The sequence below is a fragment of the Sceloporus occidentalis genome, unplaced genomic scaffold, assembly GCF_023333645.1.
Source record: "Sceloporus occidentalis isolate IW3139 unplaced genomic scaffold, rSceOcc1.0.p SCAF_64, whole genome shotgun sequence".
Lineage (NCBI taxonomy): Eukaryota > Metazoa > Chordata > Lepidosauria > Squamata > Phrynosomatidae > Sceloporus > Sceloporus occidentalis.
In genome coordinates this window covers 3,470,959-3,489,216 of record NW_028317044.1, presented here as the reverse complement: position 1 = coordinate 3,489,216, position 18,258 = coordinate 3,470,959, and the positions used below count along the sequence as shown (strand labels likewise).

Sequence of the window (18,258 nt, the reverse complement as noted above, 5' to 3'; positions counted from 1 at the left end):
TGAGTCGAGGGCTGTCGCACGTGGCAAGCATGCAGAGGGCACCGAAACTTTGTGGGAAGGAGGAGGGGATAATCGGGAGGAGAACTGGGGCCTAACCCATTTGTCCGGGAAGTGGAAAAAGCCAGAGAGGAGGAGGAGGAGGAAGGTGGAAGCTGCACCTCCGCTGAGAGAAGCCCACATTCATGGAGTAGGGCAGCGCTTCACTGGCCACAAGCCATGTGCTGGGCTTTAAGGGGGGACACGGGTGAGAAAAGGGGAGAAACTTAAGACAATGCAGGCAATAGATACAGCAAAGCCAAGAACGTACTAAAAACCACTTGTTAACAGCTGACATGCATTCACAAGCTCTGGTATGTTTTTTAAAGGGTTTTCTTTTTCATTTCTGTTTCGAGGAGGACAAGTGTCAAGATGGTAGGAATGGTGGCCGCAGGGTTAATGTTCTGAGCACATTGAGACACGCTGGGCTGTCTTGCGTTTTCTCCCGCCCCCACCCAGCCCCCTCCCGCTCTCCCATCCCGTCCCCCCCCCCACACACACTCTTGCCCCCCTCAGGCTCATTCTTGCTCTCCTTTTACTACTTCCTCTCTTGGCTTGGCTCCGCCAAAGATCGCAGAGTTGGGGTTGGCTACTTGGTTGAGGGGAGTAGCAACTGTCCGGGGCTTCAGCTGAAGTCTGGGCCGCTGGGCTCTTTCCTCTGGAAGAAAAGAAACGTTTGTCCTTGAGCAGGGGTCCCCACAACCCTGAGTCCATGAAAACACCCCCTCCCCAAAATACATTGGAAGAGACCCCAAGGGCCATCCAGTCCAACCCCATTCTGCCATGAAAGGAACTCTCAATCAAAGCATCCCTGACAGATGGCCATCCAGCCTCGGTTTAAAGACCTTTAAGGAAAGCGACTCCACTACACTCTGAGGGAATGTCTTCCACTGTTGAACAGCCCTTACTGTCAGGACGTTCCTCCTAATGTTAAGGTGGAATTTCTTATCCTGTAGCTTGCATCCATATCAAGTGGTACCAGGCCAATTTTCTGCTTAATAAGAAGACATCTACTTCATTAAGTGAAGTACACCTGTAAACTGTTTAAATCAACTAAATGCACCCCTTTAGCAGCAATTTAAAAAAGAAGATTCCTAATAAAAACTGAAGATGGCCAACACCTTGTTATGACATCTATACAAAACATAGGCCTGTTCCAGACTGCCAAAATAAAGCTGCTTTGGGTCTCTTTGGAGGTGTGCTATTTAAATGATGCATGGGTCCTAAGAGTCCGGAGGTCGCGCCAAAGCCACACTCCATTCCTAAGCACTGGAGGGCAGCTTTGGTGCAGCTTCTGAATTCTTAGGGCGCATGCATCATTTAAACAGCATACCTCCAAAGAGACCCAAAGCAGCTTTATTTTGGCAGTCTGTAACAGGCCATAGTATGCTTTCCTTTGGACATACGGTTTCCCACATATAAAAGTATACTTTGGGAGTTTGCAAGGGCCCTTGCGCACTGCTGCAGCTTTCAGGAGTCCTAACCTGCCTGAAAAACTGGCAAAACCACTTCTGAGAATGAGTCACCATAAGTCAACAGGGGACTTGAAAGCACATATGCTACACACTGCCAAAAAAGTTTGGGGTTTTTTGATGTTCAAAATGAAGATGGAGTTGCATTTCCCCCCAGACTGGAAATGTTCAGAAGTCCACACTTTTTGTGACTGGTGGCGGGGAAGGTCTGACCAGTACAAACAGAATACAAGCATCAGACCTGGAACAGAAGCTACATATGAACCGGGGCAAGTGATACATATTTGGGCTTTTGCCAAACAATTGCATCTTTCTCTGAAGATGCCAGCGAAACGTCAGGAATAAGCTCTTCTAGAACATGGCCACATAGTCCGAAAGGCCCACAAAAACAATTGCATGGGGATTTCATGCTCTATTAACAGGATCTAACAGGTGTCAGCTGCAAAACAGATTGTTAGCAGCAACCCAGTTTGGAAGCAACACAGGGAAGAAAAAGAATACCGTCTGCCCACCTTCTGTTGGCTCTCTAAAATCCATGGAAGATCCACGCAGCGGAGGGCCATCTCTGAAGCGACCAGTTCCCCCCATGGGTGGGCCGCCACCTCGCCGATCCCCAGGACGCGTTCTGCCTCGTCCTCCCAAAAAGTCGTCATCTCTGAAGCCGCCTGCCAAGAGGAACACAGAAACCAGCGTCAGCCGTTTTGCTATGTCTGAAAATGGGGAAAATCTTGCTCACTGAAGCAACCTGTGCAAGGGTCTAACAGAGAGGTACTTTCAGGATCATCCAGGCACTTAAGTTACCAAGACGCAAGTGTTTCGTCAAAAGCAATGGGCCAGAGAACTGCAGGCATTGGTCAGACTGAACTAAGAGACAAGTAGAAAAGAAGAAATCTACCATTCCATACTTCTCTCTGCGAGAAATACAAAGCTACTAGTATTACGTGGCCCTGCTCACTTTTTGTTGTAAAGCGAAGAGGTAGCTTTTCAAGAGCACTTGGGTGGAACTGCACGATTTGACTCTGTTGCTTCAGCATTCCTCTTGGCTGTGTTGCAAATGTGGGTTAAAATGTCCCCCTCCTTGGTGGCTGTATCATTGTCTTAACTGATTTATTAGAAATGCCCTGGAGTTCCTCATAGGAGATAGTATTAAAAAACACACACCACAGAATGTAGACATGAAAATGAGGACAATGTGGAAAGCGAACAGGCTCCCACTTAGTAGATACAAGACTGTTAACTCTCTGAAATTGTGAATTTATCAGAAACCTTCCTTTCTGAGGAATTTCAAGCTTGACTTCATTGTAGCAAGACTTTTAATAGGCAAAGCAGAGAGTCCTTGATGCTGTTCTTCATTTTACCGAATGAACATTTTAGGACTACTACGTGGACAAACCTCTTTTATAACTAGGATTGGCGAACTGTCCACATCCACCAAAGTCGCCTGCACAAGGATGCTAGAAATCCCAATTTTTATTTCTTGAATGATGTCTATAGAGTCAATGCTTCCAGGCTTTTCAGTTTGAGAAACGACTGTCAAAAGAGAGGTTTGAAAATGAACAGTTTGGGTTCATGGAGGACAGGAGAGGGAAGAACCAAGCTTTGGAGTGCAAGTTTGCCCACATGGCGACACCTTCAGCATCTTCATGGCTCTTTAAGAGAGCAGCACAACAATTAGGTCAGTATCTAGATTCAAGGACAGCCAATACTATGAATCTGGTAAGGACTTTGCTTATCCCCCCAGGTCAGCACCTGTAAAAGTAGGAACAGTATCCCTCACAGGGATATGCGTAGCCTGGAATGGACAAAAACATGACATTGATCACTGCTAGGTAGTAATAAACAATAGCAAGCGGAAGGTGACATGCAAGACTACAACCCTCAAGGCACGTCTGCTGGGTTTATGCAGCATGCTCAGAAATGAGGTAGCCCTACACTCCAAGCGTTAACAAACCTAAGATGCAGACTTCCATCATATCCAACAGATTGCAAGGTTGATGAGGAAATCAGTAAACTTGGGAGTGTGTCAGGGCTTCTCTGATCTATCCTTACTGGTGTCTCACCCAGTGAGCCTGAGCTTTATTTTGAGAGTCTGAATTACTGGACGTTCTAAAAGGAAAGAGACAGATGGATACACAATCCTACTGATGGAAAGCCAGAGCAACACAGAATTTTACAATCCAGATGACGTCAGGTTGTTCTGAAGACGATTTAAGGAAGCATACTTACATCTGTTAAATAAACGTACTTATACCTCCATCTTCAAAGGCTTCAACATTTTTCTACCCCTGTCAATGATGGCTTTGCCACTGAAACCATCCCAAGGAAACAGAACAACATATACACGTGTCCTTTGCCACGCTCTCCAAAAATACAAGTTGTCTGAACAACGTTTTGGAATGCCACCTTATTGGGAAACTTAAGACTGCCTTACCACCGCCTGCGCCAGACGCACATCGGAAGGATGTAAAAAATAATAATAATAATAATTAAAAAAAGGAAGAGATTGTGAAAAATCTCAGTAATAGGAAAAAGTAGAAATACCGCTACCAGAATTGAAGTCATCTCTGGAATCCCATCCACCTCCTCGTGGTTCCCGCGGACCTCCGCCCATGCCTAAAAAGAAAGCCACATTGCAAGCAAGGGTCAATGGGGAAGGCGGGAAGGTCTAAAAGGTTCCACTTCCAATGGTGGACATTGCAGGGCTCTCTCAGCCTGGCGCAATCCACATGTTTTCTAACACCAGGCAACTGTACTCTGTAGGAGAATGCGGCAGGATCGGAGAAAGGCATGCGAAGGCCTGGGAAAGTTGGTAGCTGGGAGGCATGTATAGGTCTCAAGGAGTAGGACTCATCTAGGCCTGAGCAGGAATGCTGGTGAGAGACCTGTGAAGTGCCAGCATCTTCAGGAACCGCAACCCTTTAAAGGCCTCGTTTTCCTGAACCGAACTGTGCTGAAGCCACTTACGGTGACATAAAACTAGACCCACTTTTTAAGTAGTGCCTTTTTATGCCGCACAATCCACGAAGCTGTTTTTGAATCCTGCTCTGTTATTCAAAACATCAAATCTTGTGACTGAAACAGATACTCAAGGCACGAGGGAGAGTATTAGCAACCCAAAAATCCTGGCGTGGGTTACACCACATGAACATTATTTCCTTTTGGTTCAACAACTGTATCAACTATGGTGCCATGATCTATGGAATATAATATATTTATGCCATCAATTAACCTTCAACAGAAGAACAGTGGAAGAAACCTTTTAAACTCACTTTGCTGCCTTTGTACTACGAAGCAGCAGACTCAAACATAGAAAAGGGACAGGAAGAATAGATCTCTGTATGGTTTACAATAGATTCCCAAAGGGATTCTGAGAGGAAAAATTAGGGTGGGATTGCCACTGCTGGCCTTTTACTAATGTGTTTCTCAGCTTTAAAACAGGAGTTGTTGCTTCGGACCAAATGTGTTGTTAGAAGTGCTGCTGTAGGGTAACACATATGCAGATGTACGTTCATTCCTTTGCACAGATCATGGGGTCATTATATAGTACGACTTTAGACTTTGCTTCCTGAACCACCATTTTATGTCTAGATTTAGTTGGTAGACCTTGGTGCTTGAAGTAAAGCATGTCAAACAGGTCCCACTAGCTTGGCATCTGCCCATCTCCATTTCAGAATATTGCCTTGTTGTAGCTTTCTACTCTGCGTTCCTCTGTCTGGCAGAATCGTGGCCCAGAGAAATCACAACTCCAAGTTCTTCCAAACCTAGCTACGCAAGTCCATAGCTTTCTAGAACAGAGGAGAGCTGCATGGTTAGAATTTACCTTTATTAAAATAGCCAGGACTGCTCAGCGGAGTCACCAGAAGTTTGTCTCTTTGAGGAGTTAATGGCTTACCTGCCAATTTCTATTTTAGAAACAGAGCTTGAAGATACACCACGCTTATCGTGTCATCCTATGTAGATTTAACTTCTTGCTTAATATATATTATTTAGAGCAACTAGCATAGCTTTATCCCAGGGAAAGACAACTCTGCTCCTATGGATGCTATGGGAATGCAACTCTCATAATCCTTCAACATTGGCTATGTTGGCTAAGGCTAATGGGAGTTGCAATGCAACAACAGTGGGAGGACCATAGTTACTCACCTCTGCTCTACATTGAAACATTTCATGTAATATTGCATTTGTCTATCACATTGTTCATATACACAAACTGGCAGCTCATTTTACACTTTTCCTAGTCTACCATTCTTCAAGTGCTGAAAGTGTTACAGAAAGCCTTGACATCCATGTTAAATGTGAAACTTGAGGTTCTTGGACATGCAAAGGGCTTGCATCCCTCTGTCTTCCTTACAAGCCAAGGAAGCAGAGAGGAGAAATCCTCTCCAGTTTCTTTAATGTACAGGGAGATGCTGGCAGATCCATGCTAGTCAAGATACAGAGGTGTGCTTTCATGGACTGGAAAGGAAATACATTTTAGTTGAAGCAGCCGAAGGGACCACCAAGGTAACCTACTTCAACCACTTGGTGAGGCAGAAAAATCATTACTACAGGATCCTTCAGTGATTTATCCACACTACTGAACACCTGCCAATAAAGGAGAAAGTCTGTCCTCCCCCAAGGCAGTGTGTTTTATACTCTCAGAAAGATCTTCCTGATATTTAGTAGAAATTTGGGGATGCTTTGACTGAGAGTTCCTGCATGGCAGAATGGGGTTGGACTGGATGGCCCTTGGGGTCCCTTCCAACTCTATGATTCTCCCTTTCTGTACAGGAAAACTTTCTTCACATCCAAAATGTGTTGATGGCCCTCATATCCCCACTTGGTTCAGGTTCTAGTCCCAGATTCCTCTGTGACTGCAGGGTTTTGGAGTAGCAGTCCTTGGAACTTCTTTGTAGGTTATTCTGGGATTAACAGCTCCTTACTCTACCATCATGTTTCACTTCGTTGCAGTGCTCCTACCCTTCAAGGCCTCAAGGATATCAAACTACTTCACCCCTTCCATAAGCCAGGCTTTGTGCATGCGTATCGCATTATCTTTTACATTACTGTCGCAGGAATGTATGTCATTCAACAAAGCTTGAAGACTGACTGTATGTTGGGTGCCATTTCATGTTACACACACACTGATCCAGGTGGCACTAATACACCCACTACACTTTAAAGTTGTAAAGAAGAGCAACCATTTAAAACATCACCTCTGTCGTCTGGGCCACCTTTCCTGAAACCGAAGCCGCCTTTATCTTGTTTCCGGCCCTCGGCTATGTCCACTCGGAGCGACCGGTCCCCCAAAAGCTGTTGGGTAGGAAGGAAAGATAGCTGACTGCTTGCCAGGTAGATGCCAGAGAGAATTACAAACACACTGCACATTTTATATTCCACATGTAGAGTACTTACTGCTCCATCATAGGTCAGGGCTTCTTTAAGTGATTCAACTTCATCAAATTCTACATAACAAAATCCTGCAGTACGAGAAAAGAAAGGAAGACATATTGACTAAAAAATAAGGTTTCACATCTTGGCTCTTGGAAAGCTGTAAACTAAACTCTTCTAACATCAGACACAAACAGGTGTTTGGGTACTGCCACTCAAGTTCTCAACTTTGCAAGGAAATATGAGAATTGGGAAGACTAATACATATGCAGATCTCTTCTCATACAAGCCTCCCCAACAGTTGGGATCAAAATCCCTTCCTCTTTTGGGTACAGACATTAGCTGAGCGGCTACCAGAGAAGGCCTTTTCCAATGGAAGCTGACTCCATTCAATTCTCCTCAAATCCCATGGAGAACCTCCTAGTCCTGCTACTACTATATCAGTGATTCCCAAACTTTGGCCTTCAGGATGTTTTGGCCTTCAGCTCCCAGAATCCCAGACCATTAACCAATATGACCCAGGCTTCTGGGAGCTGAAGTCCAAAACACCTGGAGGACAAGAGTGTGGGGATCACTGCACTATATGGTTAAGCTCTACTTAAGACCTGCCCACTCAAGGATTTTGTGTGGTCAATTTGTTTTCCGTAAGGCTTGAGATTTGGTTTCACTACTTTACAGTAGTTTGAATTTTTTAAAAAGCACCATTCGGCACTTTTTGAATTGTTTTTAACAGTTCCTTTTAGACAATTTTTGTTGCTCTTTGATTCGTAAAATTGCTTTTGGTTTTGGATATTTTGTTAACCGCCTTGGGCATGCTTTTCAGGGGTCAGCGCCTCGTGCCAGCATACATTTCCGTCCATCCCCATGAGTTGTTTTAGGAAGTAAACTTATGCAGGGGTGGACCATATTGCCACACATGTGTTCTGTAAAACGGCTCTGATGCTTGATCTCTTGCTCTGCCTCAGCTGGCTCCATGTAAGAAGAAAGGGGTCTTTTGACTTCTTGCAGGAGTTACCGGATTGTGTCGCTAAGAACCTTCCTCTCCACAGTCATACTCCAACGCTCAAGCCATTACACCACACTGGCTCAAAAATATGGTAACCCATGGTTAAATACAACAAAACTTTGCATTATAGTATGTGTGTTCTTAGGGTGCCAGCCAAACACATCTCCTTCCAGAATATTCCATTCCATCCACACCTCACATTCTATGGCCACTGAGCATGCTCACTCCTTGATGGGGTCTCTGGGGAGATTCCCCTCAACATTACTCTAACACAGTGGTTCCCAACCTGTGGGTTGGGACCCCTTTGGGGGTCCAATGACCCTTTCACAGGGGTCGCCTAAGACCATTGGAAAACACATATTTGCATGTAGCAATGAAAATAATTGTATGGTTGGGGGTCGCCACAACATGAGGAATTGTATTAAAGGGTCACGGCATTAGAAAGGTTGGGAACCACTGCTCTAACATCTGAAAACCCTGGGGACATCCCCAAACAGGTTGATCTCTCTCTTGCTTCTCAGTAGCCCTTCCATGGTTCTTGTCCCAGATGAAAGCCAGGATACAAAAAGAAAGAAATATCCTGTTTTGTGTTCTTAGATACCATAATATTCCGCTTTAAAAGCTGGCATCACTCTGCACCCAGGCTAGACAACTGAGCCAATTCTTGACCTGGTGGCACAATGCACTATTGTTATCTTCAGCCGAAAAGTATCTGGAAGTCTGCTATTCTTTATTTACTGGATTTTGGGCTATTTTTGGTGGGGGTTAAGGAGTCTATTTTTTTTAAATGAGAGTTTGGAGCTTCTTGAAGTGTAAAAAGGGGTCAGGTTCACATGCAGCCCGCAAGCTACACTTTCTTATCCCAGACCTATAGTAACAGAACAAAACCCAGCATGAAGAGGACACACAGAAACACCCACCTTTAAATTTATCTGTTTCTTTGTCTCTGACTAACCGGACACTCCTTACGCTGAGATCCTTAAAGATGGCATCAATGTCTCCTTGGACCGTGTTGAAGGGAAGGTTGCCAACATATGCTGTGAAGGGGGGCTCAGTTGGAAGCTCTTTCTGTTTACGTGCGCCGAGGCCAGAACCGCCACGAGACCTGTGGGCAAGAGCAGGGTTAGCCTCCGTGTTCTCAGAGGTTGCTTTGCAATCCATAGTCCCCAGAACAATCATAGAGGGTTGGAAGAGGCCACAAGGAGTGTCCTATCCAACCCCATCTTGCAATGCAGGACTAAACCACCCCCAAACAGAGTTCCTGCATGGCAGGACAGGATGGCCCTTGTGGTCTCTTCCAACGCTAGGATCCTCCCTTTAAAGACCTCCAAAGAAGGAGATTCCACTTCTCTCTTAGGCAGCATCTTCCACTGTCAAACAGCTCTTACCATAAGGACATTCTTTCTAAAACTAGGTGCAATCTCTTTTCCTGTAGCTTGCATCCATTGCTCCAGGTCCTATTCTCTGGAGCAGCAGAAAACAAGCTTACTCCACCCTCAAAATGACACCCTTCACATACTTAAACATCATCTCCAAACATTCTCTTCTCCAGGTTAAACGTATCCAACTTCCAACTCTCTCCTCATAGGTCTTTATGGTTTCCAGACCCTTCACCATTTTATTCACCCTCCTTTGGACACGCTCCAGTTTCTCAATGTCCTTTTTGAATCGTGGTGCCCAAAACTGACACAATATTCCAGGTGGGGCCTGACCAAAGCAGAATAGAGTGGCACTATTACCTCCCTTGATCTAGACACTATACTTCTATAGATGCAGCCTAAAATTGCCTTGGCCTTTTTAGCTGCTGCGTTGCACTGTTGACTCATGTTCAACTTGTGGTCTATTGACTCCTAGATCCCTTTCACATGTCATCTTGCGAAGCCATCCAAATCTGTGCCTTTCATTTTTTTTCTTCCTTACATTTATCTGTTTTATTTTGTAAGTTTTGGCCCAGTTTTCTAATCTCTTAATCTAATTTACTATGTCAGTTGCTACAAAGTTTAGCCGGTGACATAAAAACACCCCACAGCCAACTCAAAATAATAATAAAACCACCCAATATAAACGTTAAGATTTAAAGAAGTGATGTACACATCAGTGATACAATGCAAAGCCATCCAGATATTTCAATTTACAGCTGCTGGTAATACATTATTTTACTAAGCAACCACACTTCTTCATTTCCCGTTTCATTGGAATCCTAAACCTTACTTTGGCCTGTTCCAGACTGCCAAAATAAAGCTGCTTTGGGTTTCTTTGGAGGTATGCTGTTTAAATGATGCCTGGGTCCTAAGACTCCGGAGGTCGTTGCGCCAAAGCCACACTCCGTTCCTAAGCACTGGAAGGCCGCTTTGGTGCAGCTTCCGGATTCTTAGGATGCATGCATCACTTAAACAGCATGCCTCCAAAGAGACCCAAAGCAGCTTTATTTTGGCAGTCTGGAACAGGCCTATGACATCTGATTCTGCTTTGCAAAAAGGGGCATCTTCCTCCAGCCGTGGATCAAAGCTGCTTTTAATTCAAATTACCATCCCTCCCTCTTTGCCAACCGTTTCCCAACATTCCCACTGACAACAACTCTTCAATCTGTCTGCGAGGAAGAAAATACACTTCAGAATTAGGCCTAATAATAAGCCTCCGTTCGATTTGCTTCACTCAGACTAATATATCCCCACATATTACTCACTGCTAAAGTGACCTCTCCCAGCTTATTCCTCCTGTAGTGGCGCTGCAGATGCTCAGACACATTGCCAGGGCCAAGGCTATTCTGAACCTCCTTATTGGTTATTAACTATCATTAGGGGCGATTATGAATCCTTATATTATTAATTATTGTTATGGAGGTGTTACAAACCCCCGTATGGATTATTAGTTATTGTCAGGCGTCTATTATGAACCTCTCATGCAAAAGGATCTTGCAGCACCTTTGAGACTAAATGAAAGACCGAAGTTGGAGGCATATGAGTTTCCATAGACTTGGGCCTCCCTCATTGAGATGCCTCATTGCTTATTGAGATGCCTCAGCCAAGGCAGAAAGGGCACCTTCCCTTATCAAGATGCACCAAATCTAAGTTGATTTCCCCTCTCCCCTCCATAGGCTTACATGGCAGCAGCTGTCATCACATTGCATCTACTGCATGCTTTGAAAATAGAGGAGTGGTCCTTCCACATTTGCTGGGGTTCGGGGTGAAGGACCCCTGTGAATTATCAAAAACCACACATAAAAGAACCACTAATCTTTTTTTAACCTCTCTAGGAATCTCTAGGTCTTCCAGTGAAACTCTATAGTCAACATCTGCCAGAGGTTGACCATAGAGTCATGCTGGAGGACCTACAAATGCCTAGAGAAGGGTTTTCTATAGGAACTTGTAAGTCCCCCAGCACAACTCTATGGTCAACTTCTGGCAGAGTTGCGCCGGAGGAGCTAGAGATTCCTAGAGAGAACGTATTGATCAAAGCCACAAACAATCAAATCGGCAAAAGCCAAAACCACAAATGTGGAGGGATGGCTCTACTTAGGAGATCAATTCACAGCCATGACTCAGGGTTGGTACAGACAGCCCCAAATAAAGCTGGTTTGGGTCACTTTGGAGGTATGCTGTTCCAATGATGCATGTGTCCCAAGAGGCCGGGAGCCACGCCAAAGCCATGCTCCAGTCCTTTGGTGCGGCTTCTGGCCTCTTAGGACGCATGCATCATTGAAAGAGCATACCTCCAAAGTGACCCAAACCAGCTTTATTTGGGGCTGTCTGCACCAGCCCTGAGTCACAGCCGCCTTTGAATACTGCTCTATCCACCTCCCATAACGTCGCCATCCTCACCCCATTCAGGAGGAATCTCAAACCCATCATCCACAAACCTGGTTCATTGACACACCCCTCTTTCCCTTTTCAACCACTCTTCTTTGATGGATATGGACCCATGTGGTTTATTCCTGTTGGCTCCTCGGCCTTTACTCTTAAGGAGGGAATCCTCAGAGGCAGTTCAGGTATTGAGAAAGGCATGCCTAGAGTAGGGCTTTCCTCGCAGGGGTTCCTTAGGCAAGGGATCCCTTCCTCTTCCAAAGCACATCCCTCAGCCTCTGATATTAATGTATGGTCTCTCATCCAAGTTCCTAACCAGGCCTGGCCCTGCTTAGCTCCCAAAGGCAACCTGATCCTGGCACTTTATGGGTCCTTGCTTAGGCAATGGTCCCCAAACTGCCCTTGGAGAGATCTTGGACCCCAGCTCCCAGAATCCCAGGCGGCTGGGGCTTCTGGGAGCTGGAGTCCAAAATAAAGAGGACAGTTGGAGGACTACTGCTCTGTCAGTATTTGGTCTCCCACCCAAGCACCATCCAGGCCTAGCCCTGCTTAGCTCCCAGGATCAAGCTGATCCCTTCTGCTTTTCTTGACTAGGCTCCTTTAGGATCCTTCTTCTTCTTCTTCTTGCCTCTCAAATATAGCCCTCAGCCCCTGATAGGAATGCGCGGTCTCCCATCCAAGCACCGTCCAGGCCCAGCCCTGCTTAGCACCAAGGCCAAACCGATCCTGCCCCCTTACAGCTCTCTTGGCAGGGCTTTCTTTAGGCAAGGGGCCCTTTTACCATCGCCAGCCTCTCAAACACAGCCCCTGATCTCAACTCGCGGTCTCCCATCCAAGCAGCATCCAGGCCCAGCCCTGCTTAGCAGCAGAGGCTAAACCGATCCTGGTTCTGTTGGCGTGGCTCCTTTCGGCCTCGCCGTTGGCGCTCGGTCTCCCATCCGGGGGCCATCCAGGCCCGGCCCTGCTTAGCACCCCGGCTTTCGGCATCACAATCCCGCCTCCTGCTGCTGCTGCTGCTGCTGCTCACCCGCGGCCGCCTCCGAAGCTGCTGTAGGCCCGGTCGTCATAAGCGTCGAAGTCGGCCATTGCTGCTACTGCTGCTGCTCTTGCGCTTGCTGCTGCTTCTGCCTCCGCCGCCTCCCCGAGAGCCAGCCAGCGCCGCAGGACCCCGCGCCCTTTATATAGCGGGCCAAGCGCGCAGGGCTGCCCGACGCGCTGCCTGACGCCAAGCGGACTCCGCGCATGCGCGCTAACCACGCGCCGGGGCTGCCCCGAGGCGCGCCTGACTAAAAACAAAAGCCAGACCAACCCCTTTCAAGGAGGGAGGCTGGAGGAGGCTGCTTCTCCTCAGGCACCCCCCACAAAAAAAACCCTCCATTCCTATCCTGAAGGCTGTGAAGACCCTATATTGTTTAATAATAATAATAATAGTAATATATTAATAGCCCTGGCCTCCCCCAATTGAGTCCTCACAACTAACAGGGTTATCCTCTCCTAAAGAGGCATAGGAATCCAAGCCAACAAACCCCCCCCTGCTTCTGCCATGCAGGAATACAAGGAATCCCAGAGTTGGGAGGGAGATTCAAGGGCCATCCAGACCATCACTCCCTTCTGCCATGCAGGAATACAGGGAACCATAGAGATAGATCTTGTAGCACCTTTGAGACTCACTGAAAGGAAGACATTGGCAGCAGGAGCTTCCCTAGACTTCCCTCTACTTCCTCAGATGTATTTGGTGCACGGTTTAAGTACAAAAGCTCCTGCTGCCAACGTCTTTCTTTCATCAAGTCTCAAAGGCGCCGCAAGATCTCTCTGCACACTGATTCTACAGACTAACATGGCTATGTTTTTGAATAGCATCCCAGAATTGGAAGAGACCCCCCCCCAAAAGCCATCCAGTCCAACCCCATTCTGCCATGCAGGAACTCACAATCAAAGCATCCCTGACAGATGGATATCCAGCCTCTGTTTAAAGGCCTCCAAAGGAGGAGACAACCAACAAAACCTCTGATGGAATGTCTTCCACTGTTAAGCAGCTCTTGCTGTCAGGACATTCTTCCTAACGTTTAGGTGGAATCTCCTTTCCTATACCTTGAATCCATTGTTCCATGTCCTATTCTCTGGAGCAGCAGAAAACAATCTCACCCTATCTCCATTTATTAGTCTCTGGGGCAGCAGAAAACAAGCTTGCTCCCTCCTCAATATGACATCCCTTCAAGTATTTAAACAGGGCTATCGTATCACCTCTTAATCTTCTCTTCTTCAGGCTAAACATCCCCAGCTCCCTGAGTCATTCCTCATAGGACATGGTTTCCAGACCCTTCACCATTTTGGTCCTCCTCCTTTGGACACATGGCTCCAGTTTCTCAACAGTCCTCCATTGGTCTCCTTAAGTCTTGTATATTCATACCTGTGGCCTCCTTAATAGAGTCCATCTGTTAAGCTTATGGCCTTCCTCTCTTTCTGCTTCCCTCCACCTTTCCTAGCGTGATTTTCTTTTCTTGCTTCCTCATGATGTGACCAAAGTACAACAGCCTCTGATCACCCATGCATCATTTAAACAGCATAGCTCCAAAGAGACCCGAAGCAGCTTTATTTTGGCAGTCTGGAACAGGCCTAAGATTCCATCCCTCATCTCCTAACTAAAATACAATCGTCAAATTACAGTTTAAATTCATTACATGTTTAAAATAAATAGGAACTGGGGATACAATGGCTTGGATGATTCTAGCTTTAGTGCTCAGTTGTATGTCTTGACCCTTTAGGATCTTGTCTAGTTCTTTCATGGCTGACCTTCTCATTCCTAGCCTTCTTCTGATTTCTTGATCGCGGTCTCTATTCTGGTCAGTGTTTGATCCCAGGTATGGAAAACCTTTACCTATTTCTCTTCTGTGTCTTACTTTAAACTGTGTAGACCTGCTAAATTGTAAACCATAGGATTCTATAGGAAGGAACAATGGCAAGTAGATGTAGTGTAAACTGATATATGTTTGTACACTCATCCCTCCATATCTGCAGCTTTGATTATTCATGGCTTTGATTTAACATGTTATCTCTAGGAATATCTAGGTCCTCCAGTGCAACTCTATGGTCAACTTTAACTAAAAGGTAGCACTGAAAGACCTAAAGATCCCTAGAGAGAATACTCTACTAGGCCTTTGTAGCTCCTCCAACGCAGTCCTATGGTCAGTGTCTGTCGGATGTTGACCTCAGAGTTGCACTGGAGGACCTAGAGAGTCCTAGAGAGGAGTCCTCTCAGGTAAAAACATGGTGTTTTTGTTATTTGCGGTCTTTCCATATTCACGGGGGTCCTGTGCCCATAACCCTAGCAAATATGGAGGGACAAGTGTAGTGTAGATACACATTAGTAGTTCAGGGAAAGGTGATTAGAGTCGTCCCTCCACATTTGCGGCTATGACTTTTGTGGATTTGATTATTTGTGGTTTTGATTAATATGTTCTCTCTAGGAATCGCTAACTGCTCCAGAGCAACTCTGCTGGAAATTGACCATAGAGTTGCACTGGAGGACTTAGAGATTCCTAGGGAGAAGCCTCCTCTAGGCATTTGTCTGTCCTCTAGAATGATTCTATGATCAATTCCCAGCAGATTTTGACCACAGAGTTGCAACGGAGGACCTGGAAATGCCTAGAGGGGTATTCTCTTTGGTTAAAAAGAATAGTGCTTTTTAATGTAGGGTTTTCCCACATTCACCGGGGTCCTTGATCCCTAAATCCCATTGAATGTGAAGGGACCATTGTATACGTATGTACCTCTGCGCATATGCCAAAAAACACAGGGTTGGCAGCCACATATTTTGCTGCCAGAGGCAAGAACATTAGAAAGCAATGCAAACATGGTCTGCCAAACTCCCAGACAGATGGTTTTGCTTTGGTCCCTGAGGCAGGAAAGTCTCTCAAGCGCCTCTTCTCCTCTTAAGTGACAGTGCAATGAGAAGAAATGAAACTGGTAATGATTTGCTGTGATCTTCCAAAACCTGTTGCCTGAGGCGGCTGCCTCGTTCTTCTGCCTAATAAGAGAGGAGGAGGGAGAACGTGAACTTAAAGCTCAAGCGGATGTAAAATAAGGCATGTTGGTTTGAGTGTTGTTGGACAACAACTCTGGGGACCAGGGTTCGAACCTTCCTTGGAGGTCTTTAAACAGAGGCTGGATATTGGCCATCTGTCAATGGGGATGCTTTGATTGAGAGTTCCTGCATGGCAGAATGGGGTTGGACTGCATGGCCCTCTTGGGGGTCTCTTCCAACTCTACGATTCTATGGAACAAAGACCTCCCCATGGTTGGGGGATTCTGGGAGCCACAGTACAGAAACAAAGACCTTCTCCTGGCTATGGGATTCTGTGAATCACAGTCCAGAAACAAAGGACTTCCTCCTAGAGGGGGGATTCTGGGAGTGGCGATACAGACACAAAGACCTCCCTCTTGGCTGGGGGATTCTGGGAGTCGCAGTACTTAAACAAAAGACCTTCCCTTGGCTGGGGGATTCTGGGAGCCAGTAGAGAACAAAGACTTCCTACTAGATGGGGGATTCTGGGAACTGCAGTACATAAGCAAGGATCGCCCCATGGCTGGGGGATTCTGTGAATTGCAGTGCAGAAACAATGCCCTCTTACTAGATGGGGGATTCTGGGAGTAGCAATACAAAAAACAAAGTCTCCCCGTCTCATTGGCTGGGGGATTCTGGGAGTGTTAGTACAGAAACAAAACCCTCTCTTGACTGGAAGATTCTGGGAGTGTTTCAGTACAGAAACAAAGCCCTCCTTTAGCTGGGGATGTAGGGAGGGCCGCTCTAGGAATCCCCAATCATCTCTCTTTCTCTGATGTAGGAACTGGGGGTTCCTAGAGCGTCCCTTGCTTCTGTGTCGCAGACCAAAGAGAGACGACGAGGGCTTCCTAGAGCGTCCTTTCTGCATCACAGAGCAGAGAGAGACGACGGGGGGGGGTGTTTCCTAGAGCGTCCCTTGCGTCTGTGTCGCAGACTAGAGATGACTGAGGGGCTTCCTAGAGCGTACCTAGCTTCTCTATTGGAGACCAAAGAGAGATTGCTGGGGGCTTCCTAGAGCGTCCCTTGCTTCTGTATTGCAGACCAGAGAGAGATGGTTGCGGGATTCCTAGAGCGTCCCTTGCTTCTCTTGCAGACCAGAGAGTTGACGGGGGTTTCCTAGAGCGTCCCTTGCTGTATTGGAGACCAAAGAGAGATTACTGGGGGATTCCTAGAGCGTCCCTTGCTTCTGTATGGCCGACCAGAGAGCAGCCGAGGCCTCCTCAGAGGCGCCCACCGGAAGGAATCCATGTTCTGAACCCGGAAGTACTCCCGGGAGGGCCAGGGAGGCCTCCGCACGTGTGCTGCCTTCTTCCCCAGAGGCAGCAGGAAGGTCTGCGGCGCGTAGTCTGCCATGGAGGGCCCTCCTTCTTCGGCGAGGCTCCTGGGCCAGAGCCGCCAGTTCCTGGATTTCTTCTGGGACCTGGCCAGGCCTGAGCAGGAGACCCGCCTGGAGGCCACCGAGGGGCTCCTGGGGTACTTGAGGGAGAACCAGAAGAAGGTGGGGCGTTTCTCTCTGCCACACCGCCCTGCCTCAGTGCTAGGGAATTCTGGGAAGTGGAGTTCTGCCAGGCAGTGAGCCTCCTCTTCAGAGAGGGATCTGCTGCCATAATAAACTACAGTTCCCAGGATTCCCTAGCACTGAGCCAGTTCAAGCAGTCTCAAAGGGGATTGTAATTTGGACCTCAGCTTTCCTGGCCTCTCTCTAAAAGCACAGTTCTCCTCCTTTTGACTGAAATATGTGCTAATGCTACTCCTGCTATTAATAGTATTATTGTCATTATTATGTTCCTTACTATTATATTTATTATATAATATTTTTATAATAGTCATAACGATTATAATTATTATCCTGTGCATTATTATTAAATTTATTATATAATATAAATACATAATAATTATAATTTATGTTTTTATATTTATTACATGTATTTATTATGAATTATATATATATATATATAGGTTATAGTTATTATCATTTATATTAACTTATTTACAGTATAATATAATTGTTATAATTATTATCATTTATATTATTATATTATTACATTAAGTAATAGTTATCATTATTATCATTTGTATGATTATTATATTTATTATATAATTATATTATACAATGTTAATAATTATAACTATAAGTAATTATAATTTATATCATTATATTATTGTTTTCATTATTACTATATTTATTATATAATATTTTTATAATAGTTATAACAATTGTAATTATTATCCTGTACATTGTTATTAAATGTATTATATAATATAAATACATAATAATTATAAAAATTATAATTTATGTTATTATGCTATATGTATTTATTGTGTGTGTATATATATATAAATATATAAAATGGTTAAAGTAATTATTGTTTCTACTAATTTATTTATTATATAATATCATTATTATCATTTATGTTTTATGGCTGTATGTTTTTTCTTTCTGTTGTTTTAAATAATAACTTTAATTAAAATTTATTATCATTTATATTATTATTTTATTGTGTTATA

General features: G+C 45.3%; 2 protein-coding genes across 3 annotated transcripts in view; one reads left to right on the top strand and one right to left on the bottom strand.

Annotated features, from left to right (window-relative positions):
* Positions 1-527: 527 nt before the first annotated feature.
* On the bottom strand, positions 528-12,827 carry EIF4H (eukaryotic translation initiation factor 4H). 2 transcript variants are annotated; one of them, XM_089493379.1, is made up of 7 exons: positions 12,715-12,827; positions 8,805-8,989; positions 6,903-6,967; positions 6,704-6,800; positions 4,056-4,121; positions 2,021-2,173; positions 528-694 (listed from the first exon to the last, which is right to left on the bottom strand). In XM_089493379.1, exons 1-7 carry the CDS (start codon positions 12,771-12,773, stop codon positions 555-557), a joined length of 765 nt encoding a protein of 254 aa, XP_089349505.1. In that variant the 5' UTR covers positions 12,774-12,827; the 3' UTR covers positions 528-554. The 2 variants fall into 2 exon arrangements, with proteins under 2 accessions (XP_089349505.1, XP_089349506.1); XM_089493380.1 differs by lacking the exon at positions 4,056-4,121.
* Positions 12,828-17,033: 4,206 nt separating this feature from the next.
* Positions 17,034-18,258, top strand: part of LOC149287133 (myb-binding protein 1A-like protein) — a 55,654-nt gene continuing 54,429 nt past the window's right edge. Inside the window, exon 1 of the mRNA XM_089493528.1 lies at positions 17,034-17,248. Within this exon, the coding sequence (XP_089349654.1) occupies positions 17,102-17,248 (147 nt within the window). The 5' untranslated portion in view covers positions 17,034-17,101. The remainder of the gene's footprint in view (positions 17,249-18,258) is intronic.

What these genes read in the sequence shown, in the direction of transcription:
- EIF4H (XM_089493379.1), bottom strand. Translation starts at nt 12,773, where the DNA reads ATGGCCGACTTCGACGCTTATGACGACCGGGCCTACAGCAGCTTCGGA. An exon ending in AGCTTCGGAGGCGGCCGCGG is followed by an intron (nt 8,990 to 12,714) that starts GTGAGCAGCAGC and finishes TCTTGCCCACAG; the next exon opens with GTCTCGTGGCGGTTCTGGCC. An exon ending in AGGTGGCCCAGACGACAGAG is followed by an intron (nt 4,122 to 6,703) that starts GTGATGTTTTAA and finishes CTTTCTTTTTAG; the next exon opens with GCATGGGCGGAGGTCCGCGG.